Source organism: Fusarium graminearum, chromosome 2 (assembly GCF_000240135.3).
Source record: "Fusarium graminearum PH-1 chromosome 2, whole genome shotgun sequence".
NCBI classification, from domain to species: domain Eukaryota; kingdom Fungi; phylum Ascomycota; class Sordariomycetes; order Hypocreales; family Nectriaceae; genus Fusarium; species Fusarium graminearum.
The window spans coordinates 6,550,279-6,577,510 of NC_026475.1; the positions used below are offsets into that span (position 1 = coordinate 6,550,279).

Consider the following 27,232-nt stretch of genomic DNA (forward strand, 5'->3'; position numbering starts at 1 on the left):
CTTCAGTGATGCCAGGAGTTTCTTGATGTTACCCTGGGCTTTAGGCTACCTATTGGTGACAGCTTCTGTATCTTTAATCGACTATGGCATATTAGAGAGTGTTTTGAGTGGTGGCAAGTATTATGTTAGGTCTGGCCTGTCAGTGTAATGCCAAGTGAGAGTATAGCCTCAACTAGATATAACGTTGTAGAGAGAAACATCACGCGTGTTCCACAATGAAGCTCTGTTACAGGGCTAGGCACTGTTAGCTAGAAAATAGTGCCAGCTGGTTCTTCTTGCGCTAATAGCACGCTAACAGCCTCCTCATTCCCTTGGAATTCTGTCGCTAATTCACCTAACTCAGAATCTCTTACACAGCTAGGCAGATCGTGACTATAGAGCAATCCATTTCATGCGATAGAAACGGTTAGCCTTGCATGCTACTCCCATTTACTCTTTCTTTCGAACATCAACGACAATACGATCGATCAAACAACTGTCTGCAACCACATCACATAAATGCCTCAACCCATCCAACTACCCGGCTCACACGCATCAAGTCCGCCGACTGTTCACGGAGTAAACACCCGTCCAAAGCTTCAATGCGATCACTGGCACTCGGAACTGGACATTGTTGCCATTCGGCATAAATGTTGCATGAAATATTACGCCTGCATCAGCTGTCATGATGAGCTGGCAGGGCATACTTCAGAGACCTGGCCCAAGTCGGACCGCGAAGAGCTAGCAGTCTTGTGTGGTAACTGTTCTCGGCAACTCTCTATCACTGAGTATCTGGGGAGTAATAACCAGTGTCCGGGCTGTAGTGCTGGGTTCAATCCTGGGTGCAGTAAACACTACACACTGTATTTTGAGATGTAGATTTATGCTAGATAATCAATGCTGGCTCATAAATGGATCTGCATGCTGCAACAAAGTCTTATGATGGATGTCTAACGGACATAACCGATAAACTGCATGTCCATGGCAGCATCGTCTAACTTGAGTCGCGCCTCTTGCAGAGGAATTGTTGAATCGTTCTTTCGAATTTTCATAAGTCTAAGCTGTAGCCATTCACTCAAAACGAACCAGTACAGAGGTAGAGAAGGCCCTTGTTCGGTAGCTGTGGAAGAATGAAATTTGATCATATAGATAAATAGTATCGTCTGCTATCACAATTCATTAGTCAGCGGGTTTAGCTCAGTTGGGAGAGCGTCAGACTGAAGCCAAACTTCAATCATTCGATATCTGAAGGTCATGTGTTCGATCCACATAAACCGCAAGCTCATACTTTTGCTCCTTGCATCACCGACTAGTTTAACTCAGCATGGTGGTTTCTTTTTTCTGACCCGTGCAAAATGTAGGAGAATGGTTTGTCTTTCTCACCTCGTACACATGCTATCAGCGGAGTTACACTTGTAGGCTACCTTGGCTGATGCGGAACCTGGTAGTCCGATTTAAAGTCGGGCAGCTAGGTGCTGTCTAGGTACTATAGGTACCTAGCTAGGGTTGCTGTCCACTAACGAGCACTAATCTTACAGGGCTAGCACCCCGCCCGCGCTTGTTCTCACTGCCTGAAAATGGTGTCATGAAGAAGCATCTTGTCCATCCTCTTCCTTGATCAAAATTAGCGTAATGGTTGTGAAAATTTCAGGTACGGATGCTGTCGTCATGCGGCACAGCAAAGTCTCCCGTTAGATCCCGTCTGCGGCTGAAGCGGGAGGCAGTGATGATGGCTGAAAGACAGAAGCTTCTTTGGAGAATAGGGTACCTATTGAGATGCTACAACTCCAGGCAAGCTGTAGACTATATGAGACGTCCCGAGAATGATCGGCTGCATGGTGAATCTTTCATGACGATCAGATGAGAAAGGTGTTCGCTGCTTAACAACTCTAGCTCACTCAAGTGGTACAAGGCTGACTCTGCCTGTCTGACCATCTCCCGAAATTACATGCCCCCGCTGGGATCAACATCCCTCCCTGGTCCCTCAGCACCCCACATGACTTTTATCTGATCGTCTGACGGTCCGCTCCCGTCTAGGTAGCCAGGAAGCATAAAACATCATCAGGTCCTGCGACATGCTGCCGTTTAGACAGACCATCATCCTTGGATTCTCCGTCGCCAACATGAAGATGCTCTATGACCGTTTCGCGCCGCTCCTTCTTGGCACCTCGCAGCTCTTTTTCTCTCGCGGTTCGTTGGCTCAGGATGCCTCGACGTTGAACTGGGGTCCTTGTGACTTGGATCTTCCTGAGAAGTTGCTCAAGCCTGGTGATTGCGCCACGATTGAGGTTCCTTTGGACTATACCAACCCAAGCTCCGACAAGACCGTTGAGCTCCAATTGCTTCGATACAACGCTACCAAAGAACCTTTCAAGGGTAGTGTTTTCTGGAACCCAGGTGGACCTGGAATCTCTGGTCTCGAGACGCTTGCGTATCTCGGACAGGACTTTCGCGAGTGAGCATACATTCAATTCTTCTGTTAGATTGAAGCTAACGTATTTCCAGCATCCTAGGTGGTCATCACAACATCATCTCATTCGACCCTCGGTACGTAAATCGGACCATTGTATGAGCCAACGTCTAACACTGCAAAGAGGCACAGGTAGAACCATCCCATTTGTGTGCGATGTAAACACTACAACCACCACAAAGTCTCGTAGGAGCATTGATGCCATGCCTCAGGCTGATCTCTGGGAATACGTCAAGAATGAAGCCTGGGAGTCCATGCAGAAAGTCGCCGAGGCCTGCTACGAGACCCAGAAAGAGAATGGTCGCTTCCTCAGCACTGCTTTCACAGCACGCGACATGATGAAGATGGTCGATGCTCTTGGAGAGGATGGCAAGTTGAGATTTTGGGGCATCTCTTACGGTACTATCCTCGGACAAGTTGCTGCGTCCTTGTTCCCTGATCGCATTGAGCGCCTTCTTCTTGACTCCAACTCTCTTGCAGACGCATACTTTACTTCGACCGGTATTGGAGGCCCTAAGGACGCTGAGAAGTCTTTGGTGCATCTATTCACCGAATGTGTTGAGCTTGACACTGATGTTTGCCGACTGGCCAACTATTCTGGAAGCAAGACTACAGCTGAAGACTTGCGCGACGCGACGGTCAATCTCTTTCAGAAGCTAAAGGATATGAAAGACCTTCCAGAAGGTCTTTCATCTGCCGAGTACCCTTATGCTGGTAACTCTATTCTGAAGGCGTTGAAGAATGCCATTATGAACCTTCTCTCTAGCCCTTTTAACTACTCAACCGTGGCGGAGCTCCTCTCATATGCATTCGATGGAGACTACAAGAAGGCCCTGAGCCTGTACAAAGAGGACGCATCGGAGTGGAACCTGGGCAAAAACTCGTTCCAAGGAATTGCATGCTCTGAGACGTCCCTCCGAGTCAAGTCACCAGAGGATCTTTTCCCTCTCTACCAGGCGCACCTTGCTGAGAGTACCTTTGGCGATGCTATTGCTGCTGACTACATGGCCTGTGGTGCTTGGAAGTTTGATGCCGCAGAGGGTGTTGACACCAACACTCTTCGAAACATCAAGACCAGCTTCCCAGTTTTTGTAGTCAACAATGCATATGATCCCATCACTTCTCTCAGTCATGCATACCAGGTCTCTTCCAGATTCAGGGACAGCCGAGTGTTGGTGAATGAGGGCGTTGGTGTAAGTTTCTCTCGTTAACAACTTTTGTTAAGAAATAAGCTAATTGTTTGTTCGATAGCATGGTGTGACGTCGCATTCGTCTGCTTGTCTTCTCAAAGCCATCTCGTCTTATTTTATTGATGGCACCCTTCCTGACGTTGGCGCGACATGCAAACCTGAACAGGGAGCGTTTGAGTACGCTCTGTCGCGTTCCTGAAAGACAAAAGTATTGTAATAGCTTGGATATAGACTTGACTGGTAGGATATAAATAATAAAGCAATTTTTCTTGATCTGTTGATGGTTTCTGTAATCTTTCCACGGGCGTTGAATGTAACATGCTCTCAGTAGATGCTGCCAGATTTTCCAGAAGGGTCTAGGGGCGGAGTTAGTGGAGAGAGTTACTAAAAAGGCAGGCCTGGGAAGTCGGTTTCTTCAGGGCGCCTAGCCCCCTGTAACTTGCCCGACCGCCCATCAACGCACACAAGCATGGAACGATTGTCAATTGCGTTTCATCTAACAGTGTCTTTGCCAATGGATAGTTTATAATTATTGGGACGAGAGAAATATAAATATTTGACTGGCGCATCTATGGAATTTACATCGTGACTATGAAACCGTTTATTTAGAGTAGGCGAGCAATCATTCTGACAATATTGCCAATGGGGTTGGAGAGCCGGGGTGAGGCGTTTTCTGGAACTGTCGAGGCAGATGCGCTGGGGGTAGCGGCAGCAGTGTTTTCGTTAACCACAGGCGCAACTTGTGAAGTCTCTTCAGATCGAGCTGTAGATATACTGGTCTCCTCAGTTTCGGTCTCTGAGATGGCGTGGGTGGTCGTGCTGGTGGAAACCCAAGTCGTTGTTACATCCTGAGTTGTAGTGCCAGAAACAGTACTGGATGAGTCGTCATCTTTGCCTTCAGCGGTGTCGTACTCTGGGTTCAAATTGAGCCCTGTGTTATACACGCTATAGGCATCTGGCTTCATGCCTCCACAGGCCTCTCGGGGGTATCCCGGGCAACTCAAGTTGCACTGGTCGTCGTCCACCAGCGAGGATTTGGCCGGATAGGTATCGGAACAGTAGCACTTGGTCGCGTAAAGGATAGCAACGCTATTCTTCTCTTTTTGGCAGTAGTTGAAGCATTGACCGGTCGTCATGAAAGTGCTTTCCGTGCCGACGCTTGCCTTTGATGGGAGAGTACTGAAGCATCCTTGGGGTGTAAAGTCATTGAGTACAGGACTTTTAGCGGGAGGCTGCAAGCTAGAATCGCCGCTGACTTGGGCGGCACTCGCAGCGAGAAACGTGAGGAGTCCAAATTTAGTGATGGCCATGGTGAAAGTTGTGATGATCCGGGATGTGGCTGGTGGTAATATGAGAAGGCGCTGGTGCTAGTTATATGAATCTTTGAGCATTCAGCCCCGAAGGAAGCGGGGACAGTTAAATTAATCCCTTCAAGTGCCAGTTAAAAGGGCCCGCTGCTGACCGATTGTTTGTTTGAAACGAAGGATTTGGGCTGATGACTCTGCCAAGGCTGGCTGAGGCGATGGGAGGGAGGGACAGACGTGATAGACAGGCCTGACATGTTGCGAGAAAGAAGAAAAGAAAAGTAGTTTACTCTTTGATTGCTCAGTTGTGCACCTACAGACAAGCCGATTAGACAACTGTTTGCAAATTCCAGTGATAAAAAGCAAAGAGCTACTAATCTCCGATATTCCCGCTTGTTGTGCACAGACTCCCAGTGACATAACACATCAAGATGCCAAGGATGTCACCTCCAAGCAGAACAGCTTTGCAAGGCCGCTTATCCGATGTCAAGGCAGCCAGGTAGCCAGGATAGTAATTCTGAACTATACGGATACTAACTAAGTATATCTTGCTGTTTGACTGTAGCGCTGCAGGGTAAATGTGCCGATGTCGTTGCAGATCATGATGAGTATCGCAATACAGTCACTGTCACTCCAGCTTGATCTCGCGAGATGGCCTGACAGTGAACTACATGGTCTCAGCTTACGGTCCATCTCTTCATCGACCTCATTGGCTAGCGGGTTTAGCTCAGTTGGGAGAGCGTCAGACTGAAGTCAAACTTCAATCATTACGATATCTGAAGGTCATGTGTTCGATCCACATAAACCGCAGCAGTCTTTCTTTTTTTGTCTCACGTCTTGTCTTATTTAATCAAGCAAGTTTCATTTTTTGTCCGTTTGCATATACACATATATAGAACGCGGACCTCTTCTTTTGCTGGTAGACCTTCTTACTATCTGCTGTAATGTAGAAAGTCTTTCTCTAGCTGAGTTCATGGACGCGTCGTGGGTCTTGACTTCAATTTGCAACAAAAGTTATCCAACACACATGCATTCGTGTATTGACAGCTACGCGTCTGCTCCGCTGAGTACAGTATTTGAGTTTGAAAGTAAGAAAACCTTTCAAACTGAATAAATGGGATGCTTTCTGATTTCGATGGTTGAGTTGTTTTGTATCCAGTACCAATAAAGTAATTCCCAATTGGCTTCTGAAAAAGGCCATGTATGAGCAACGTGACAGTGGCAATTAAGTTCTCACGCCTTAACAGAATAATCACAATGGGGCTCTAGAAGATTCTTGAGGTCTATCACTAGGCGGAGTTTGTTTAGAGACCGTAGTTGTCCCTTGGATATAGGCACCCGTCAACCTTAACCTGGAGCATACTTCAAGTCCAAAGGAATAAGAACTCACAGACAGTCAAAGTTCAGGATGAAAATTCCATCATGATTAGACTTTTGGCTGGGCTATAAGAGGCCCTCGATCGTCCCAATATTCTTCGAAAGAATCTTGACCAGTAACAACCACACTTCTCCATTTCCTCAGCTACCAACCAAGCTTCTTCCTCTTCACAACCACCAACCACAAATAAACACACCCAAGATGAAGACCTCCGCTATCACGGCTATCGCCGCCACTGCTTTTTTCGCAGCACCTACCCTGGCTTCGCCCCGAGGCAGGGACCTTGATTGGGTCCCCGAGTGCGGCGTAAGTTTCTACCAAAGACCAAAGAAAATGTTTCATCGCTGACACGTCACAGGTCACTTGTGTTGAGCGCGCTGTTGCGGCACAGGGATGTGATCCTAACCTTCAAGAATGCTACTGCGGCCGCGGGTTCTTTGACCCTTGGTATGCTTGCGTCTCACAGGCCTGTAGCAGGGAAGACCTACCCAGTACGCAACTTCGTTGACATATGAGGAGTCCAGCTTGCTAATGTGATATAGATGGCTACATTTGGGGGTTCACTCGTTGCGACCCTAAGACCCCTATCTTCATCGATTCCGAGACCTACGACTTGATCAAGGCGCCCCGCAACGAAACGACCGTTGGCCCTGTTCCCACAAGTACCGGCATCTGGTCCGCCTCGCCCTCCTTCGTTTCCGATCGTGACTGGGTCCTGGAGACCCCTCACAGCGTTGTAGGTTTACTTAAATCCTGTTGTCACACTGCAATCTCTAACAAGCAACAGAAGAGCAACATCCAAACCAGAGCCATCGCCGAGGAGACCGCTGTCATCGTCACCGAGACCGCCACCAGAGCCTCCGCTACCGGCCCTACGGCTACATCGACCAAGCCTGCCACTGTCACCGACTCCGGCTCTGTAATGATCAAGGCTGGTATGGCCTCTATTGGCTTGGCTTCAGTAGCAGCCATGTTCCTCGCCGTGTAAGAGAATTATCCGGCTACATCGTTTAGGCCCCAGACCAAGGGCGATGTTCTGCTGTAAAGTACAGGCGGGGGAATAATTTCTTGACAGAAGATTTGCAAACGATGAACTTATAGAGTGTCTACTCTCCAAGTAAAAATCACAGTTTGCAACAAGATGAATACCAGATGTGTGCTGCTGCTGTACTGCGGTAGATACGGGTTGTGTAAATCCCAAGCATGAGTAAGGGAGCGTTACTCTACATCTCTTGAGCAAGTAATTGATTACTCAAGTCTAATCGTAACAATCTTGGGAATGCATCTCTCAGTACAAAGGCGAAATCTCTTTCGCTTTTAGTTAATATCTGGAATGATTATAGTTCTAGCTCATGTCTAACATTGCAGCCGGGAAACAATGGCACTTAGGGATCAAGTGGAAGAAGATACATCATTCCAGGATTGGACAATCTAGTACACCTGGTCGTATTGTCCCTCGCAAGAGTCGAAAGACCTCCCGTCCGGGACCTTGGTTTCATACTTGGCTTTCAAATCATTGTCTCTTCGCCTCAGTTTGGCACTCGGTGGGCTCTCACACCCTGCCTCTGGTCCCATACAGACAATGTCGCTGTTCCCGATTAGTAAGTGTTATCAGGAAGATAAGATATGAATATGACTTACTAATCTTTCTCCACTCGGTCACATGTACCGTCCAGCGTCAGGACGTCCTTCAAAAAGGTGGACACAGCAGCATGTTGGTGAGAGAGAAGGTACCAATTCGGCTGGAAAGAGGCCATTCTGCCAGGCAAGAACTTTTCGATCGTGGTGAGTACACCCATCTGGGCAAAGGCCTCACGAAGTGCTGGAAATCGTTATTTAGCAATGTGTCCATGATGTTTTATACGAATGGACCTACAAAGCTTGGCATAATCGTCGCTGACAAATTCGTCCTTGTTGAACTCGTTCGTGAAAAGGGCCGTGTCTAAAAAGCGGTATTAGTTATGGTATCGCAAACAATTCAATGTGTGATCCATACCTGTGAACATCTTCCCATATAGCTTATGGCCAAGGTAGTAATCGGCGCCGTGGATAGCCTCGTGAACCCAGTCTTGGAGCCTCTTGGTAGTGTTACCGTAGATTGCCACATCTCCCCGTGGAAAACTGAAAGGTCAGAGACAAGCAGCATATCAATTCGATCTGTACTCACGTCGTGCAAGCGCCCATGAGTGTACCGTTGAGCGGTGGGGCCGCTGGATGAAATGTTAGCACATGGCATCAGACATATGGCAGGGAGGCAAGGAGTGACTAACCGAATTGGATTCGAATGAAGTTTCTCAGGCCAATAGGCACGCGACCAAAGTTGTCGGCGATGGATTCGATACGGTTTTGCGACAAGTGATGGTGGCAAATGACCCAAGGCTGGGGACAGTCCTCATAAAGAACATCATAGACTGTCATGTTGTAGGGATCCAAGTTTTCCTGGGCAGCCAATTTCTTGCATTGTTTAGGCAGCTCTGTTTCTGATGTCAATAACTGTGCCTGAGACGTAACGACAAGGCGGGATGCATACTTCCCCAAGGCCACTTGGTGACAGTGTGAGGCGTTTGTGGAAGAGCCTCGAACAGATCGTCGTCAATGTGGGCGAAGTCCACACCGGGGCACAAGACAGGCTTGTCAAGTTTGCCAAGTACTGGACTTGCGAGAGCAAGGGTGCCTGCGAGCTGAAAGAAGCGCATGGTGGATGAATCTCTTGCGTTGACGGAAAGGTGATGGGAACTCGATGTGTCAGTTTGCAAGTGAAAGACGGGGGTGTTGTCTTCTCAAATACCCGTAGTGGTTTTAAGTTTCATTCGGAAGCCCAAGAAATGGTAAGTGATATCTGTCATGATGTTCGGCCTGGGCTGAAGGTCGCTGTAGTAGGCTTGAGATGCTGTCCAACCCCGTTGCTGTTGGGTAAAATAGTTTTGCTGTTCCTGCTACCTTATCCCAACCCCGTGTGAGGAGGTGGCGATGACCACAGAATCTTGAAGAACAAAGCGAATACATTAGTTGGATGCCGAGTTCGAGTGAGAACACATGGAGTCTCATGTGCATATGTTGACATTCCAAGGGGGCACACGCATTATGGAAATGCGTCGCAACGTGTCTGTTGCCTTGACACTTGTCCCCTTGATGCAGTATCTCAAAAACACATAACGCACACAAACTCCAACCAACTCAGCTTTGCATGCTCCAATGAACCACCGAAGCTCAGTCGAACGAGCTCATAACCGAGTTCACCCCGCAGTTTGTCTGGCCCTGTAAGGCAATGCCTGTACAGATGAGGAAGCCATAGCCAACCATTTCCGCCTCGATCGATCAGCGACAGAGGCTAATTTGATGGCCAATTGACCGATATTTTCACCTTATATTATTTTGCCAATATTCAAGCCAATGGTAGGGATCATAGCCAGCAACTTCTAGAATCTGACAGAGTTTTGGGGTTTGAACCAGCCCCCCGGTATGATTGATTGGAGAATTTGCTTGCACGATGATGGATTGCTAAAACACAGTTTGTAATTCCACCATATTGATTAACGTTATGCTTGCTGACAAAATTATGTAGACTCATTGCATTGGTTGATGTCTTGCACAGTTGAGTGGTGAACTGTCCCTATAGCTAGAGAAATCGATCGATTAACAATCATAAACATTTCGCATATCCATGAGTCTTACGGGATAAGCCACCAATGGCTAAATTCAGCTATTCACATTCCTTATTCGTTCACCGAAAAGAAGCCTTTCCTCTTCCAATGAGTCGCGATGGTGAGACATCTTGGTGAATCTGCCGTAAGACTCTTGTCTGACAGCATGGAAGCGCTCGCAGTCTGGCTTGTGATAACTCATATACTTATGATAAATGGATGCAATTAGAAGTTAATGTTAGTCGGTCATGGTGTATCATGTATATTTCTGTATCATCTGCTGGCCAAGTCACGGATCGCCATGAAACAATGCTTGGATCTTGAAGCACTAAAACACGATTCATTGTACGTAGCATTTGACAAAAGTATATCGTCCAATTGTCTGTCTCATTGAGATAACACTAATGCGAGTACGAGTGCGAGTGTAATACCGGGCAAAATAGCCTAAACTCGATGTAAGCCTCATGAGGTTTGTATTACATGGTGTGTAGCCTTTAGTCCTAGCATAACTTCAAACGATCGACTCTGTCAAGAACAGACCTTTTGTGATTGCTTAAAATGACACAAAATCTCAGAGGATATGCCAACACCTGCAGCAACCAGATTTTTGAGTCCTTACCAACGGGCTTCAAAGACACCATGACCACCACAGATTTGGAACAAGAGCCAGTGTCAGTGATGATTATCAGTTTTGAAGACACGATGATATTAATGAGATTTCAGCTGGAACAAGGCACTCTCGACGCCAAAGGAAGATGAAACAAACAGTCTTCCAACCGAGAAACTAAATTCGACGGCTGATTGTGAGGCTGCTGTTCATCAAGACACAGCCGACACTCGGATACAACAAGGGGACGATGTATATCTTCATGGTCCACCACTAGTTCTCATGACTCTATCACTGATGGTCGGCGTATTAATGATCTCTTTGGATACCAGCATTATTGGTAGGCCTTGTGTCCAATATACCACGCTTTTCACTTACACGACACAGCGACTGCAATCCCAAAGATAACAAGCAAGTTCGACAGTCTTGGTGATGTCGGTACGTAAATACTACTCACCAAGATAGTATTCTTTCTGACCTCGCCCCAGCCTGGTACGCTTCAGCTTACCTTCTTACCCAACTCTCTGCCCAGCCAGCGTTTGGCAAGATATACACCTTCTGGAACTTAAAATGGGTATATCTAGCCTCATCAATTATTTTTGAGGCAGGTTCCATACTATGTGCCGCTGCGCCGAGTTCACCGGTGTTCATCATAGGCAGGGCCATAGCTGGACTTGGCGCTGCAGGCGTTTTCTGCGGTGCGATGATCATTATATCGAGAATCGTCGAGATGAGAAAGCGGCCGTTACTTCTGGCAATCGTGGCAAGTATGTATGGTATATCTTCGGTCATTGGGCCTTCACTTGGTGGTGTTTTCACACATTCCAAGCAACTGACTTGGAGATTTTGTTTTTGGATCAATCTTCGTGAGTGATTCCCTGCCAGATTTACGAGACCGCGTCTAACATCCTACAAGCCTTGGGCGCTTTGATGGCTGCCATCATCGTCTTGTACTATCCGTTGTCTCTTGGTGAAGCTCCAAACAAAGACAAGCCCATTAAAGAAAAGATTCTCGGCCTGGGACTCAGGAGCTCAGCTCTTCTTGCGGGGACTCTCGTTTGCCTGTTTCTGGCACTGCAGAATGGCGGCTCTGTTTATCCGTGGTCTGACTCGCGCGTCTGGGGATGCTTGCTGGGGTTTGGTCTGCTTCTTGTTCTTTTTACGTACATTCAAATACGGCAAGGTGAAGCGTAGGTATCCCGAACAATGTTGAGCTCTCTGATAGCTGACAATTCACAGAGCACTGATCAAGCCACGGATTAGTTCTCAGCGATCAGTCTTTCTTGGATGCATGTTTGCTGCCTTTTACCAAGGCGCCATGACTACGCAGACGTACCATTTGCCCTTTTACTTCCAAGCAGTCAAGGGTGTGGACCCTCAGGTATCAGGTATAAACATTCTTCCGCATGGAGTCACAACTACCGTCGCGACACTGATTGCCGGCTCCATAATCACATGGCTGGGGTACTATGTTCCTTTCATGTGGATAGGCTCGGCCATCTTCACCACTGGTGCGGGACTGCTATACACTATCGACCAGGGCACACCCTTGGCTCAATGGTTCGGCTTCGAAGTCCTTGCAGGTGCGGGATTTGGCATGGCCATTCAAATTCCCGTCTCCGCTGTTCAAGTGGTGCTGAGTACTACAGACATTCCACTAGGAACAGTTTTGGTCATTATTTCGCAAGCACTTGGAGGATCTGTGGGACTATCCATATCTCAGAACGTCTTCCAGAACTCACTTCGCCAAAGGCTGAAAGACATCAGCGGGATTGACGTTGGTGCCGTCATTGCTGTAGGTGGGATCGACTTGGAACATATTGTCCCAAGCGAGAAGCTTTCCTATGTTAGGAATGCTTTCCGATATGGTGTGTCTAATGCGTTCATTGTGTCGACGTCGCTCGCTGGTGCTGCATTCTTGGCGAGTATCGGAATGGAAAGACGGAAGATAAAGTCTAAGAAAGATAGACGAATTTGATGTCACGGTAGAGCAGTGTTAACAAATCGAGAGCGCCCTAAGTCGGCATATAGCCTAGGGTAGCTTTAACCGACCGGTTATATCAGTCGCGAATATAGCATGTCATAGATAAGGGTCCATCCAAGGTGGTAATGGCGGTTAAGCACATCTGTTTCCTGTGATTGTTTCTATCCCATTTCACAGCATCGCATCGGCTTTATGATTTCGAGCCAATTAGACTGAAATCTATTCAGCTGAACTGCTCAGGAGAGACCACCAGATGAGACGATCATCATCTCCGCATTTCTTCCAGGTTGCATCCAACGGACCAGTATACCCTCTTCGGCATTTTAAGGCCCATATGATTCAATTCTGCATCCAAAACAGGCAAAGAGTGGTCGAAAGCAAGATTCGGCCCTGAAAATCAACGCGCTAGATGCAGCGCGAGTGCACATGACCACTTTCATGTTCGGCGATAGTCACGAATTGAAAAGTAGTTTGTCTTCGGTTAAAAATTGGACATGTGAAAACATAGATAGAAAAAGGGAGCTGTATAATAATGTAGTATTTCCTCCTCTGCTTGTTGTTTGGATTGTAGATCAGGTCATCATTCACTGCGAAAAATGACTATCACAAAGGTTGCTACTATCGCTTTGGTTAACCTTGCCGTCCTGGGTTCAGGTGCGCCAGCCAAGGGCTCAGATGGATTCATCGCTGCACCATACTACCCAGCACCCTATGGTGGGTGGGTAGAAGATTGGGCAGATAGCTATGCCAAAGCTAAGAAACTCGTCGATTCTATGACGTTGGCTGAAAAGACCAACATCACAGCTGGTACAGGCATCTATATGGGTACGTCTGGATGCCTCCTATGAGAAATAAACTGCTAACACGACATAGGGTATGCAACCTCATCCTTCTCTCATTCCATACTAACAACATAGTCCTTGCAATGGTAACTCTGGATCTGCTGATCGGGTCGGTTTCCCTCAGCTGTGTCTGAACGATGCAGCCAATGGTGTCCGACAAGCTGACAACGTCACCGTGTTTCCTGATGGAATCACCGCTGGGGCAACCTTTGATAAGAAATTGATCTACGAGCGCGCTGTAGCTATCGGAAAGGAAGCGCGAGGAAAGGGCGTCAATGTCTGGCTTGGTCCTGCTGTTGGTCCTATTGGCCGAAAGCCCAAGGGAGGACGCAACTGGGAGGGCTTTGGCTCTGATCCATCTCTCCAAGCCATTGGTGCTCGAGAGACCATCAAGGGTGTTCAGGAACAGGGTGTGATCTCAACTATCAAGCATCTCATCGGAAATGAGCAGGAAATGTACAGACGACAGACCACTGATGTTGTATCTCCAGCATATTCTGCAAATATTGGTAAGTCATCCTTGCACAGTGATTAACCATTGACTAATTAATTCAGATGATCGAACTATGCATGAGCTTTATCTCTGGCCCTTTGCTGAAGCTGTTCGAACGGGCGTGGGAGCAACCATGACAGCTTACAATCGAGTTAGTTCTGCTTATTATCAATACCCAACCAATGACTAACCAGTGTCAGGTCAACGGCACGATGTCTAGTGAGCACTCATATCTCATCAATGCACTACTCAAAGAAGAGCTTGGATTTCAAGGTTTTGTGATGACAGACTGGCTTTCTCAAATCACCGGCGTCGCATCGGCTATTGCTGGAATGGATATGAGTATGCCTGGTGACCCAGTCATCCCACTTCTCGGAAGGTCACTATGGATGTACGAAATGACCCGCGCCACACTCAACGGATCCGTTCCTATGGAAAGACTGAACGATATGGCCACACGCATTGTCGCGACTTGGTACAAGTTTGGACAAGACAAAGACTTTCCCAAATTGAGCTTCGACACCAACACATATGATGCTGTAGGGCCTCTGTACCCTGGAGCTTGGCCCAACTCGCCCTCTGGAGTCGTCAACAAATTCGTCCAAGTGCAAGAGGACCACGACGTGATTGCCCGACAAGTCGCTCAGGACGCCATCACTATGCTCAAGAATGACGGCAACCTTCTGCCACTCAGCAAGAAGAGCCCTCTTAAGGTCTTTGGCACAGGCGCCCAGACCAACCCCGATGGTGCAAATGCTTGTGCCGATAGAAACTGCAACAAAGGCACATTGGGTCAAGGCTGGGGATCAGGAACCGTCGACTACATGTACTTGGACGATCCTATCGGCGCCATCAAAAAGGAGGCTGACGATGTCGCATTCTACAACACCGATAAATTCCCTTCAGTCCCGAGTGCGACCAACGACGACGTTGCAATTGTTTTCGTGACATCCGATGCGGGCGAGAACACATACACGGTTGAAGGTAACAATGGCGATCGGAACGCTGATAAACTGAACGTGTGGCACGGTGGAGACGCGCTCATCAAGGCGGCGGCTGCGAAATACAAGAATGTTGTTGTGGTGATACACACTGTCGGACCTGTTACACTTGAGCAGTGGCATGACTTGCCTTCGGTTAAGGCAATCCTCGTTGCACATCTTCCCGGACAAGAGGCTGGCAAGTCTCTTACGAATATTCTTTTTGGTGATGCATCTCCCTGTGGACACTTGCCATATAGCATCACCAAGAAAGAGGATGACATGCCTGAGAGTGTTGTCAAACTCATCGACTCTGGCTTTCTCGATCCTCCCCCTGATACCTATTCCGAAGGTTTATACATCGACTACCGTTGGCTTAACAAGGAAAAGATCCGACCTCGCTACGCTTTCGGTCACGGTCTCAGCTATACCAACTTCACCTATTCTAATGCGACCATCAAGAGAATGACCACGCTGACCCAATACCCTCCCAAAAGGTCAGCGAAGAGTGATGTTCTGGACTATTCCCAGGATATTCCCGATTACAAAGAAGCCATCATGCCAAGCAATTTCAAGACAGTTTGGCGCTACCTTTATTCTTGGCTTTCAGAGTCTGATGCAAAGAAGGCTGTCGAAGCAGGACAAAAGTCCAAGTACCCTTACCCAGAGGGCTACGCGACTAAGCAAAAGACAGCTATTCCACGTGCGGGTGGCGCGCAAGGCGGAAATCCAGCGCTTTGGGACGAAGCTTATACCATCTCAGTACGAGTGACTAACTCAGGCGCTAAATTCGCCGGAAAAGCTTCAGTTCAGGCATACATCCAATTTCCGGAGGGTGCCGGATACGAGACTCCCGTGATTCAGCTTCGTGACTTTGAGAAGACGGGGATCATCGAGCCTGGAGAAAGCGAGACGGTGCAGTTGACCTTGACCAGGAAGGATCTGAGTGTTTGGGATGTCGAGTCGCAGGATTGGCTAGTGCCCAAACCGAATGGTGAATATCGGGTATGGCTTGGCGGTGCAAGCGATATGCTGGATGTTGTCTGCTACACTGATGATCTGAGCTGCGACAACGATGTTGATGGACCCGTGTCGTATGATTGATTGATCTGGTCTCCCGCTCGTTTATGTATAGATCTTCAATTTAACATGAGCTGAACGCCACCAAGCGGCAGGTCAGTCTAACTGTGACTGAACGCCATTGACGATCTTCATTCATGACCGGGCTGTGATGCATATGCAATCATTATACGATTGAACCAATCGCGAGTCCATTTGAACGCTGACATGAGCAGAAATATGCAATTCCCCTGAGTTGTGCATGTAGCTTCTCACTACACCCCTTTGAAGTACTGCAATTAAGCTACTGTAGACCTTGTCGGCCTGAGGTAGAAACCCGCGTAAATTTTGCTTTGGTTAGCTCAGGTCAAGTCAAACGATAAATAAATGATTGACCAGGTGTCCCCTGTCCTGTCATGACCAAGACGGCATGCGATTGTGTAATCAGGAGACTTTTGAAACGTAACCGCAGGTGAGATCCGCAAAATATGACACCTACAAAAAAGAAAAGGAAAAAACAAAGCTATTTTGGGTGGGTTCCGACTGTTCCTTGAGACATGGGATAATTACGGCTGCAGAAATTACCGCGCGGGGAACAACTTTGTCTTTGTCCCTTCGAGTTACATTGTGGGCGCTCTGCCGCAGCGGTTCAGAGACGAAGACACTAACAGTTAACTAATCGGAAGATCGGGAACTCATCAGACAAAGATCACATGGGTTTGCGTCTAGATAGTAGCTAAAGAGGAACAAAATTGGCTGACCCCTGTGACCAGAACGCCACTTGGGGGCCCCCTGGTTATCGTAAATCATCCGTAGCGCGGATTTTGAGTTGGAACGGTCACACAAGGTCGAAATTTGGTCATTGATGGCGCTTTGGTCTATTCGGAACTTGACGAGATGAGGCACAGAATCCCTTCTGCTCATTAGGGATCAAAATTGGTCTTGGTGCTGCAGGCGTTTTCGCTCTCGTTGCCTTGTACGGCACAGGCTCACCGGTGCGTCGGATAAAGAGAAGCGACAGTCTTCTCCTTCTCTAGTTCTAGACGTATGTACCTGGTACAGGCCCTCGTGATGATCCAGGCTAGTCTAGCGAATCAACGGTCCCTCTAACTCAAGTCGGCCTGGGCCGATGATCAAGACCAGGGGTAGATTTCCAGTGGAGTCAGCGCCAAGTTAATCTTTGTTGGGCGAGAACTTTCAGTGAACGTGCAAGCATTTCCTTGGCCAGTCTGGTTACCCAAAAAAAGCACACATTGCGCCACGAGCAGGGTCTATACGAAGGGACTTGCATTTGGATCTGCAAAGACTGCAGCCTCAATTCGTGAAAATAACGAGAAGAAAGTGTCAGCAAGATGAAAAGAGGAAAGTCGCTGATGCTGCAAATCCTTCGGATACCTAGTTGCACGTTTGGGCAGCAGAAGCGGAAGCAGTTCGTCTTGAATCGTCCAAAGCAGTCAGCAATCTCAATTACAACACAGCACATGAGCAGCACTTTTGTCCTGTCTCACGTCATCACGTCCCATGCATGCTCGTCATTCATACAAGAGCTAGATATCAAATCTACAGAGTCAGAGAGTGCAGTTGAAAACATTCCTGTCAAGTGAGACACCGGCCGAGGCACCGGCCCAACACTTTTTGTCCACTTTGTCGTTTCCCCCCTCTCCCGAGATCAGTACCAGATTTTGATCCTCCTGCCATTGTCTTGGTGGTTGCGTCTCCAAAAAATAATTAGCAGCGATTGGTCTTGTTCATTTCAGCTGACAGGGGTTCTGCAAAGTCTGTAGCCCACAGACTAGTCCAGATCATAGACCTACAAGGAGCTACCAGGGGCTAATATGACACTTTCACTCGCAACCGACCCATCCTGCTGGGCGGCAGAAAAGTTGGCCTCCTAAGTCTTAGGATTCAAAAATAAACAGCCTCAAGGCCTGCGCCAAGTGGCACAAGATGACCTACTAATTTCGTCTACTATGCCTCCAGCTGCCAATCTTTTTGACGCCCTGAGACAAGAATCCATAACAATAGACATAATGCAGTTTCTTCGAAACGTGGTGCACAGCCCTCATGCACGCACTAGATTATCTGTAGCCCTGGACGCCTCAACTGAACGGGCCTTGCCTTAGGGACCCGACTGACTTGACTTGCCTTGGCTCGTGTGCTGTCATCCTGTCCAGAGCCTTTTCGTCCATCTTGAGTAACGCCCGGCCAGTGAAGGAGGGGGGGTGAGCGTGCGAGATGTACTCTGTCGCCCGCATATGTTTATACAGCACTCGGTATTATACCGTAATAGTGCATTGGGCCAATGTACCTAGTGGGTGTCTCGTTTGAAAAGCAAAATGGGAAAAGTTCAAAATCCCATTTAGAATAAAGTGATAAATATGTTTACGCGCCGCTTTTGACGTTTCCTTGGCTTCTCCTTGACTGCTCGTTCACTCCCACTCTCTCTTCTTATCCCTTCTTTTTCCTCTCAGCCTTGTTTCTACCAAGTTGCCACTCTTGGTTAGAACTGTTTCGGGTTGTTCACTTTCGTTTTCCCTCTCTCCTTCACAATGAAATCTTTCTACACCTTGGCCTTGTGCCTCGGTGCCCTCTTCGATGGTACCACTGCTATTCCACCTGAGGAACAAGGCCAAATGCCTGGCAAGTTCGCCGCTGCTCCTCCTGTAGGATCTAATCCCATTGATCGCAAGGGATGGACTGTTCGATGCTCCAGCCAGGCATCAAACTTCCCCTGTGGCAATGCTATTGATGGTAGCAAGGACACCTTCTGGCAGACTCCTTATGGAACAACCAACACACCACCACCTCACTCAATCGTCATTGATATGAAGCAGACTCAGTATGTCAGTGGTCTGCAAATCACGCCTCGCCAGGATGGCAACACTCGTAACTGGATTGGCCGTCATGAAGTCTACCTTAGCTCTGATGGTTCTAACTGGGGCTCTCCCGTTGCTTTCGGAACATACTGGGGAGATAAATACCCCGTGATCACAAACTTTGAGACAAAGCCTGCTCGATACCTTCGATTTGTCGCTCTTTCTAACGTAAACAGCGACAATCCTTGGATTGCCATCGCCGACTTTGTTGTCTACAATGCCCTCAAGTACAGCCCTCCCAAGAACGGTGTTGGCAAGTGGGGACCTACTCTCGACTTTCCCGTCATTCCTGTTGCCGGTGCTGTCGAGCCTGTATCTGGAAAGGTTGTCATCTGGTCTGCTTACCGATATGATGCTTTCCAGGGTACCAACCCCCGTGGTGGTTTCACTCTGACCTCTATCTGGGATCCCAAGACCAACGTCATCTCTAACCGCAATGTCACCAACAACAAGCACGATATGTTCTGTCCCGGTATTTCCATGGACGGAGAGGGACAGATTGTTGTGACTGGTGGTAACGATGCCAAGAAGACAACCATCCTCAACCCTAACGGCGAGTGGGTTCCTGGTCCTGACATGCAGATTGCTCGTGGTTATCAGTCATCTGCTACTACTTCTGATGGACGTGTCTTCACTATCGGCGGTTCATGGAGTGGTCCTCGTGGCGGAAAGAACGGCGAGATTTACGACCCCAAGGCCAGAACCTGGACTTCTCTTCCCAAGTGCCTTGTTGGCCCTATGCTTACCAAGGATAAGGAGGGTGTCTACAAGGCCGATAACCACGCTTGGCTCTTTGGCTGGAAGAAGGGCAGTGTCTTCCAAGCTGGACCCAGCACAGCCATGAACTGGTACTACACCACCCGAGGAACTCAAGGTGATACCAAGGCTGCTGGAACACGACGCAAGAACGGCCGAGTCGACCCTGACTCAATGAACGGTAACTGTGTTATGTACGATGCTCTCGATGGCAAGATTCTCACCTACGGAGGCGCTACTAGCTACCAGCAAGCTCCCGCTACTGCCAACGCCCACGTTCTCGCTATTGCCGAGCCAGGAGCTATTGCTCAGACATACCTCGTCGGAAACAATGGCGCTGGTAACTACGCTCGTGTCTTCCACACTTCTGTTGTCCTCCCCGATGGTAACGTCTTCATCACCGGTGGACAATCATACTCCAACCCTTTCACCGACACCAACGCTCAGCTCACCCCTGAGATGTACATTCCTACCACCCACGAGTTCAAGACTCAGCAGCCCAACACCATCCCCCGAACCTACCACAGTATGTCTCTGCTGCTGCCAGATGCTACTGTGTTTAACGGCGGTGGTGGCCTGTGCGGCAGCTGCAGCAGCAACCACTTTGACGCTCAGATCTACACACCCCAGTACCTTCTTGATGGCAATGGCAACTTTGCTACCCGTCCCAAGATCACTGCTGTCTCAGCCACCACTGCCAAGATCGGCAGCACCATTACTGTTACCGCTAACAGCGCCATCAAGAGTGCCTCTTTGATCCGTTACGGCACTGCTACACACACTGTCAACACTGATCAGCGACGTATTCCATTGGCGCTGACCGGGGCTGGCACCAACAAGTACTCTTTCAAGATCCCCAACGACTCTGGTATCGCGCTACCAGGATACTGGATGCTTTTCGTCCTCAACAATGCCGGTGTACCCAGTGTTGCTAGCACGATTAAGGTGACAGTTTGATCTTCTAATCAATCTTAAGACTTAATATTTTCTTTGCGAGGTTATATAATAAGGGTACATTTTGGGCGACGATCATAAGATTATGATCTTCTATGTATATATTTACAGACTTATCCTACAACTGGATACACCAAGCGACATCACGTCCAACTAGAATTTCTCTAAATACAGCGTATACTTCATTTCACATATCTTGTCGACCGTGCATGAAGCCCCCGTTCTTGTTTGGCTTAAAAAATTAGTGTACTGAATGTTAACTGCCGACAAACCTTATTTATTATACAGAGGAACCCTTGAAGTATCATGAACTTACCATATATGCCTAGTTCCTAGTGGTAATTATTATCAAAGTCAAACTGAATTGCCGTATACTACTCTGTAGATAATCCAACGATGCTAGGATGTTCTTGATATCTGTTCCCAAGAATAGAACCGCCTGTCACTTTCTCAAGGTCAGACGCTAACCATTTACTTCAAGCCAAGAACCGGGAACCAAGTTGGCCCTCCTCCATATTTAGAGTTTGGGCTCACACGGATGGTGGTTGTAGCAAAACGCAGGTGACATTATCACACCCGTGTTTGTGAGATGGTGATGCAGGTAACACGACATCCCTGACCTTTGAACTATCACGCTAATGCGAAGATAGATTGGACAAGAGTCCGAGCTAAGGTTGCATATGATGAGGCGATTGTGTTATTGAAGCTCGGATGATTATGCTGTGCCACGACTGGGTTGTCCTGCCAGCACCATGAGACCTTGAGTTCATACGACATTTCAACATCAAAGCGACATGGCAATCAAAAGAGCGGAGCAAGAGGATATCGCTTTTGGCGTGGCACGTTACATGCGAAGGTGCATAGCCCATTACCATCTTGGCATTTGCGCGAGATTTTACTATTCCCTAAGGTCAGTGTATAATTGCATATTTAATCTTGAGATAAAGAACCTCTTATAAGTATAGCGCATTCTTGTGCTATTATTCACTATTGTTTCTCTCACACTAACAAGATCTCTTAAGTCGTGCCTCTAACATAACAGTACACCCATAAGTAGAAGGATAAATTTTGACAAGTTCTAGACCTGCCGCCTCCAAAATATCCTCAAATTCGGATTTCTTCTTCTCCTGGCCCGACATGCAAAGAAGAGACAAGTCAAGCCAATAAAGATCGACATGCTCCTGTTGCTCCACGGTATCGGGGATCAACTGATCGCATATGATGAGACGAGAATCAGGGCCCATGGCTGACGCAGTATTTTTGACGAACTCGATGCAAACAGGGGTATAGAAATCATGTAGGAAACGGCGCATGAAGTAAATACGGGCATCTATTGTGTTGAAATAGAAAGGTTAGCAGTCTCGTCATGTGGCAGTAAAGACCCAGAAATCTTGGTGGGAGTACGTACTTTTAACAGGCTGGGGTGTAAAGGCATCATAAGTCATCAACTCGAAGTCTGGGTAGTCATTTGGGTCCATGGTATTGATAACGCCTGGGAGGTCTTGTAGGATATACTTGGCATCAAAGGCATCGCCAATGTCCTTGCGAATAGCAATGCATGATTGTCCACGACCAGCACCGATATCAACCAAGAATGGTCGACCTGGATCCTGCTCAACCTCCTCTTTTAGAGAGGCGAATGGGAACATGCCAACAACTGGCATCAACTCGTCAACAGCGACCATGTTGGCATTCCAAAGCTCGCGACGCTCAGGGTCAGGGTCTATATCCAGAAGCTCATAGTAAGATTTCCCGAGATGTTCTTTTCCGACTGAGTACACAGCAGGTGACTTGGTCAAATCAAAGATATCTTCTGGCTGGTGCGATTTGCAGTAGTCGGCTAGATGGATGAACCCACGACCAAACTCGACAACAATGAGGAAGAACGACCCCAGACCCCTCGGGTTCAGAATTCGTGACAAGTCGTTGTGAGCGTAAGTGTCGGGTGCTGTCTCAATGAAAACACCATGGCTGATGGCGACCCGATACACTCGTTCGATCACCGTCGTAGCCACATTGGTAATCCGTCCCAGTTCTTCTGCGGTAATTGAGCTGCCATCTGCCGGCGTGGCATGGTAGGCTCGAACCCCAATTATCGTATGGAAGGCACCACAAAAACTGACTTGCTCCATTAGATGTGTCATGCGGTCCATGGGAGACTGAATCGCTAAGCGAACGGCCTCTGTCTGCTTGAGGACATTTTGGTGAGTTATGGGGTCGTCGTCGTACGATTCTAGTTGAGCTACGAGCCTTTTGGCCTCCTGCAGTGCCTTTTCAGCTTTGGGGTGAACCATATTGAGCTCTAGGATCTACTAGACGAAGATTATTAAGAGGTAGTTAGATGCTATGTATCACATCTGTGTCTTAGAATTTGCGCAGATTTATGGAGATATTCTCTGCGTCCGCACATCTTTGACACCATGCCCACGTAGCAATATTTACCTAACAGAACCAACAGGCGGGGTAAAGTAAAAGCTAAGCCCTATTCAACATGACATTAGTTGATGGCAGTGGTGATGCGAGTTTCTTCCTTGTTGCACAGGTTTAACCGGCGGATAACCACTAAGCCAAGGCCGTTCACCCCTGGCAAAATGCCTCAACCTTGCAACTCAGGCCCAATCAAACTGTTATTCTTTTGACAAGTGGGATTGTTGACGCGGCACAGTTGGATGTACAGACGAATGGAGCTGTAGACCCGATAGAGTGACTTGGCATTTCACTATCGGGTAGAATCGTAGTGGCGAGGATTGGGGCAGTTCTTCAGTGTTGGAACCCCCATGCCCTTTTCTCAAATGTCCACTCTTGATCATTCGGTGCGCAGACGATCTGGATACAGCAGTTTCGACCATGTCTTCTCCTCGCAACAACCAAGAAGAGGTTATCCAGCCTGACCATGTAAGTAAGCGACCTCGTCTATCGTGACGGATCTTGAATTAACCAGCGGCTTACCCTGTTTAGGCCCTACAGCCTATCGCGGATGATGAGGTTAGTGGGCCATTTTGATGCAGCTTAAACTGTTGTCCCCACTGACTAACCAATATGCGTTGGTTTATAGACCTTTGATACCGATAGCGAACGGTCCTCGTTGACGTCTCTCACGTCGTCTATTCTACAGGGTAAAGTTGAGGGAGGGAGGACTTATGCCGTCTACGGTAAAGAAGGTGAGCTAAATTGAAGCATCTGCTAAACCTCCACTGATACCATTGACAGAGTATGGACTCCCAATGGACGAGGCTGAGCTTGATCGCATCGATATGTGTCACACAAAGTACTGCGCTCTCATTGGGAAGACTCGCTATTTAGCGCCCGTAAATAGCCCTCAAAGAATTCTTGATCTTGGCTGTGGCACAGGTTCGTATCATCTCGGACAAAGAGACCGTATCATTAACATTGACTCTAGGTATATGGTCCATCGAGATGGCTGAGGAGTTTCCATCTGCTGAGGTGAGTTATCTGTCGGAAAATCACTTCTAGATAAGCTCTGAGCCAGGTTACTCACGGAACGTAGGTCATTGGCACTGATGTTGCACCAACACAACCTGGATGGTGAGTGAATGATATCGTGAGTCATTCTGTGTGAGGCTAAGTCGCTCCAGGGTTCCCCCAAACTGTCACTTCGAGGTCGATGATATCGAGAGAATATGGACATGGCGAGAAGAGAGCTTTGACTTTATCTTCTCCCGAGATCTCCTGCTCGCAATTCGAGATTGGCCAGCATTGATCGACCAAACTTACACGTGAGTGCATTCATATCCTTGCCAAAGCGTATTGGAGTAACTGACATCGGATAAGACACCTCCAACCCGGAGGCTGGGTGGAGTTTCAGGCCATCGTTGGCGTTCTTGGGTGCGATGACGACTCAATCCCTGAAGACAGCTACCTACGCAAATTCTCCACCATGATGGAGCAGGGTTCTTCCAAGTTCGGCGCCTGTCTTACAGACCCCATGAAGTGGAAAGGTTGGTTCGAGGAGCGCGGCTACACCAATGTTACAGAACGAGTTTTTAAGCTTCCCTTCAACCCATGGCCCAAAGATCCACGCATGAAGCTACTAGGAGCATGGGAGATGGAGAATCTCCTGCAGGGACTTGAGGCGATGGTGACTAGGATGTTCCAGAAGGGACTTGGCTGGACGGATGCTGAGGTGACTGTCTTTTTGGCATTCTTGAGAAAGGAGATTAAGAATCCTCGTATGCATGGCTATTGGCCTTAGTAAGTAACACTGTGGTTTAGCATTCGGCGCCAGAAGAGGTAATGCTGAGACTGACTCACTTACTAGTTATGTCGTTTATGCCCAGAAGCCGGAGGAGGAAAAGGCACAGGCTGTCGAGTGACTTTCATGAGAAGATACCTAGCAGTGGATGCTGGATTTGGGTAGCCAAACTCGGACGGAGCATCACAGATGACAGTTAGTGAAAGTTTCTGTGCCAATCTCACATGATGAAATTCTATGTTATTCTCATAACTCACTATAGACGTCCAACATGTTGAATTGAGCTCATGATCCACTCATATGATCCTGTCGTACCCTGACTCAAACATGTTGCACTCCACTCAGGGCAAATCTCCACTGAGGATCCGTGACTCATTCTGATGGACCGCACAAAATGCTTTGACTGTATAGACCAAATTACGACGGCGTTTCCACATCCAAGAAAGCAACTTGGCGCAGTGGAAGCGCGGTATGTTTATCTCATGCGTCTCACAGTACGACTCTTTACTAACGCACACATAGCCGGGCTCATAACCCGGAGGTCGCTCGATCGAAACGAGTAGTTGCTAGGATCTTCTTTTTTTGTTCTTCTTTTTCCTTCTTCTATTAAATAATATGTCTGTTGATCTTGGTCTTTGAGCGTGCGTGGCTGTTCTTTTCAACATGCCCTCGTCGGTGATACTCCAACATGAGTTTCCAATATTAGTGCTTCTCACAAAGAGTGAAACAGTGTACTTCCTGTGCCATGAAAAGACTCTTGTGATCTGAGCCTCGAATCTCATAACTCTCAGCCACTATCTCTTTGTTGTTGATCTTGCTTTCGAGGTTGTGATTATCGACTTCAACTCCAAAAGCTATGGCAAACTTGTGGCTTGCGTTTCGGAAATTTAGGAGACTTGGCATTGGGGAATTAGCGACGGTTACAATACTCCACACCGCTAGAGGGCCTGTGATGGTCTCCCTGTCCAAACATCCACAACTCAATTTGTACATGACTTGAGCCGAACCATTCAACGACTTCTCTTTACATGTTTCTCACCGCTTAGTTAGACTCTTAAGGTTTAAAGAACTCGGCGTCGGAGACCGGCACCGAGAACCATGAACCCCGCATGAAAAGATGCAGATCGTTATATAAATCTGGTCAAGCCGTAAGTGCAGCGATTGTGGGGACAGTTTCCCTCCCGCTGTACCGCGAGATGAGATGGGCGAATCCTTGGACCTCGCTTAAGTGTCTCTCCCCTCTCTTCTCATCCTTCACCTTACAGGCAAGAGTTTTCTCTAGATCCTCACTCAGGGGATCCCTTCTTGTCTCTCAAGCTCTTCATCTGTGAACGTCAAGATGGCTGCGCGAAACGACTTTGATGCTAACCCTGAAATGGCTGGTTCTCAGACAGACGAAAAGGTGGCACTACCCCAAGCCTCTAACTCTCCGAGCAACCCCAACTGACTCTCTTTAAGCAAAACTCCGATTCTCGGCTTGAGAACACTATAGCAGTCGATCCAGCTCTTGAGAAGGCTCTCATACGCAAGCAGGATGCTCGTATTATTCCCTTAGCAGCAGGTATCTACCTGCTGTGTTATTTGGATCGCTCCAATATTGGCAATGCCAAAGTCCTCAATCATACCACGGGTCATGACCTTCTCTCCGAGACAAATATGTCTAACTATGACTTCACAATTGCACTGATGATCTTCCTCATCGCCTATGCGTTATTCGAGGTGCCATCCAATTATTTCCTTAAAAAGATGAAACCCAGCAGATGGATCGCTTTTCTCATGTTTTCCTGGGGAACAATCACCATTTGTCTTGGCGCTGCTCATAGCTTTGCTGTAGTGACTGTTTTGCGCTTCTTGCTAGGAGTTTTCGAAGCTGGTGAGTCTTAGAACGATATAGATAAACTTCCTTTCATCTAACTGACTCAGGCCTTTTCCCGGGACTCGTCTACTATCTCACTTTCTGGTACAAGCCGGAGGAACGATCAGTCCGAGTTGCAACCATCTTAGCATCAGCGACCCTTGCCGGAGCGTTTGGTGGTGCTATTGCATACGGTGTTGGACACATGAACCAAGTACACGGTCTTTCCGGTTGGAGATGGCTTTTCATCCTTGAAGGAATCCCTTCTGTACTATCATCGTTCCTGGTGTGGTTCTGTCTCCCTGATTTCCCCGAGTCAGCGAGCTGGCTCTCTGCTGAGGAGAAAGACGTGGCAGCTTACCGACTGGCTGAGCAAGGGTCGCACGGTGACAGCAAGTCCATGACATGGGAGGACGCAAAGTCAACTATCTTGGAATGGAGACTGTGGTGCCATTACTTGGTATGTGTTTCAACACTTGGTAGCCAAAACGAGTCTTTGCTAATATGGACAGATCTACTTTGGCATTTCGGCTCCCTTTTCGAGTTTGTCACTTTTCACGCCTTCGATTACTGCTGGTCTAGGAGTATGTACATGATTTACAGCCAGTCGCAATTCATGCTAACCATTTTCAGTTTGCGGACCTCCGA

General features: G+C 47.9%; 11 protein-coding genes and 3 non-coding genes across 14 annotated transcripts; 10 read left to right on the forward strand and 4 right to left on the reverse strand.

Moving 5' to 3' along the window:
• Positions 1 to 1,165: 1,165 nt before the first annotated feature.
• FGSG_20597 lies at positions 1,166 to 1,258 on the forward strand. Its single transcript has one exon. It is a non-coding gene; the product is annotated as a tRNA-Phe (tRNA).
• A 796-nt stretch (positions 1,259 to 2,054) lies between these two features.
• FGSG_03575 (uncharacterized protein) lies at positions 2,055 to 3,838 on the forward strand (the record flags this gene model as incomplete). The annotated part of the gene is made up of 4 exons (XM_011323829.1): positions 2,055 to 2,434; positions 2,485 to 2,526; positions 2,586 to 3,642; positions 3,701 to 3,838. The coding sequence occupies 4 exons, from the start codon at positions 2,055 to 2,057 to the stop codon at positions 3,836 to 3,838; spliced, it is 1,617 nt and encodes a 538-aa protein (XP_011322131.1).
• Positions 3,839 to 4,244: 406 nt separating this feature from the next.
• FGSG_03574 (uncharacterized protein) lies at positions 4,245 to 5,021 on the reverse strand (the record flags this gene model as incomplete). Its single annotated transcript, XM_011323830.1, has 1 exon — positions 4,245 to 5,021. Exon 1 carries the CDS (start codon positions 4,947 to 4,949, stop codon positions 4,245 to 4,247), a length of 705 nt encoding a protein of 234 aa, XP_011322132.1. The 5' UTR covers positions 4,950 to 5,021.
• Positions 5,022 to 5,659: 638 nt separating this feature from the next.
• FGSG_20598 lies at positions 5,660 to 5,753 on the forward strand. Its single transcript has one exon. It is a non-coding gene; the product is annotated as a tRNA-Phe (tRNA).
• Positions 5,754 to 6,522: 769 nt separating this feature from the next.
• On the forward strand, positions 6,523 to 7,309 carry FGSG_03573 (uncharacterized protein; the record flags this gene model as incomplete). Its single annotated transcript, XM_011323831.1, has 4 exons — positions 6,523 to 6,627; positions 6,680 to 6,812; positions 6,864 to 7,057; positions 7,109 to 7,309. 4 exons carry the CDS (start codon positions 6,523 to 6,525, stop codon positions 7,307 to 7,309), a joined length of 633 nt encoding a protein of 210 aa, XP_011322133.1.
• Positions 7,310 to 7,752: 443 nt separating this feature from the next.
• On the reverse strand, positions 7,753 to 8,120 carry FGSG_12413 (uncharacterized protein; the record flags this gene model as incomplete). The annotated part of the gene is made up of 2 exons (XM_011323832.1): positions 7,753 to 7,909; positions 7,963 to 8,120. The coding sequence occupies 2 exons, from the start codon at positions 8,118 to 8,120 to the stop codon at positions 7,753 to 7,755; spliced, it is 315 nt and encodes a 104-aa protein (XP_011322134.1).
• Positions 8,121 to 8,484: 364 nt separating this feature from the next.
• Positions 8,485 to 9,017, reverse strand: FGSG_12414 (uncharacterized protein; the record flags this gene model as incomplete). Its single annotated transcript, XM_011323833.1, has 3 exons — positions 8,485 to 8,531; positions 8,592 to 8,795; positions 8,852 to 9,017. 3 exons carry the CDS (start codon positions 9,015 to 9,017, stop codon positions 8,485 to 8,487), a joined length of 417 nt encoding a protein of 138 aa, XP_011322135.1.
• Positions 9,018 to 10,604: 1,587 nt separating this feature from the next.
• On the forward strand, positions 10,605 to 12,550 carry FGSG_03571 (uncharacterized protein; the record flags this gene model as incomplete). Its single annotated transcript, XM_011323834.1, has 6 exons — positions 10,605 to 10,636; positions 10,689 to 10,912; positions 10,960 to 11,010; positions 11,259 to 11,339; positions 11,489 to 11,762; positions 11,812 to 12,550. The coding sequence occupies 6 exons, from the start codon at positions 10,605 to 10,607 to the stop codon at positions 12,548 to 12,550; spliced, it is 1,401 nt and encodes a 466-aa protein (XP_011322136.1).
• A 602-nt stretch (positions 12,551 to 13,152) lies between these two features.
• On the forward strand, positions 13,153 to 15,975 carry FGSG_03570 (uncharacterized protein; the record flags this gene model as incomplete). The annotated part of the gene is made up of 5 exons (XM_011323835.1): positions 13,153 to 13,381; position 13,430; positions 13,474 to 13,907; positions 13,954 to 14,042; positions 14,092 to 15,975. 5 exons carry the CDS (start codon positions 13,153 to 13,155, stop codon positions 15,973 to 15,975), a joined length of 2,637 nt encoding a protein of 878 aa, XP_011322137.1.
• A 2,504-nt stretch (positions 15,976 to 18,479) lies between these two features.
• Positions 18,480 to 20,684, forward strand: FGSG_03569 (galactose oxidase precursor; the record flags this gene model as incomplete). The annotated part of the gene is made up of 1 exon (XM_011323836.1): positions 18,480 to 20,684. One exon carries the CDS (start codon positions 18,480 to 18,482, stop codon positions 20,517 to 20,519), a length of 2,040 nt encoding a protein of 679 aa, XP_011322138.1. The 3' UTR covers positions 20,520 to 20,684.
• Positions 20,685 to 21,520: 836 nt separating this feature from the next.
• FGSG_03568 (uncharacterized protein) lies at positions 21,521 to 22,810 on the reverse strand (the record flags this gene model as incomplete). Its single annotated transcript, XM_011323837.1, has 2 exons — positions 21,521 to 21,846; positions 21,925 to 22,810. The coding sequence occupies 2 exons, from the start codon at positions 22,808 to 22,810 to the stop codon at positions 21,521 to 21,523; spliced, it is 1,212 nt and encodes a 403-aa protein (XP_011322139.1).
• Positions 22,811 to 23,363: 553 nt separating this feature from the next.
• FGSG_03567 (uncharacterized protein) lies at positions 23,364 to 24,850 on the forward strand (the record flags this gene model as incomplete). Its single annotated transcript, XM_011323838.1, has 9 exons — positions 23,364 to 23,411; positions 23,475 to 23,501; positions 23,572 to 23,677; positions 23,727 to 23,867; positions 23,917 to 23,960; positions 23,991 to 24,020; positions 24,084 to 24,253; positions 24,309 to 24,728; positions 24,796 to 24,850. The coding sequence occupies 9 exons, from the start codon at positions 23,364 to 23,366 to the stop codon at positions 24,848 to 24,850; spliced, it is 1,041 nt and encodes a 346-aa protein (XP_011322140.1).
• A 323-nt stretch (positions 24,851 to 25,173) lies between these two features.
• On the forward strand, positions 25,174 to 25,298 carry FGSG_20599. The gene has a single exon. It is a non-coding gene; the product is annotated as a tRNA-Ile (tRNA).
• Positions 25,299 to 26,068: 770 nt separating this feature from the next.
• On the forward strand, positions 26,069 to 27,180 carry FGSG_12415 (uncharacterized protein; the record flags this gene model as incomplete). The annotated part of the gene is made up of 4 exons (XM_011323839.1): positions 26,069 to 26,131; positions 26,188 to 26,602; positions 26,653 to 27,044; positions 27,097 to 27,180. 4 exons carry the CDS (start codon positions 26,069 to 26,071, stop codon positions 27,178 to 27,180), a joined length of 954 nt encoding a protein of 317 aa, XP_011322141.1.
• Between the last annotated feature and the right edge of the window lie 52 nt (positions 27,181 to 27,232).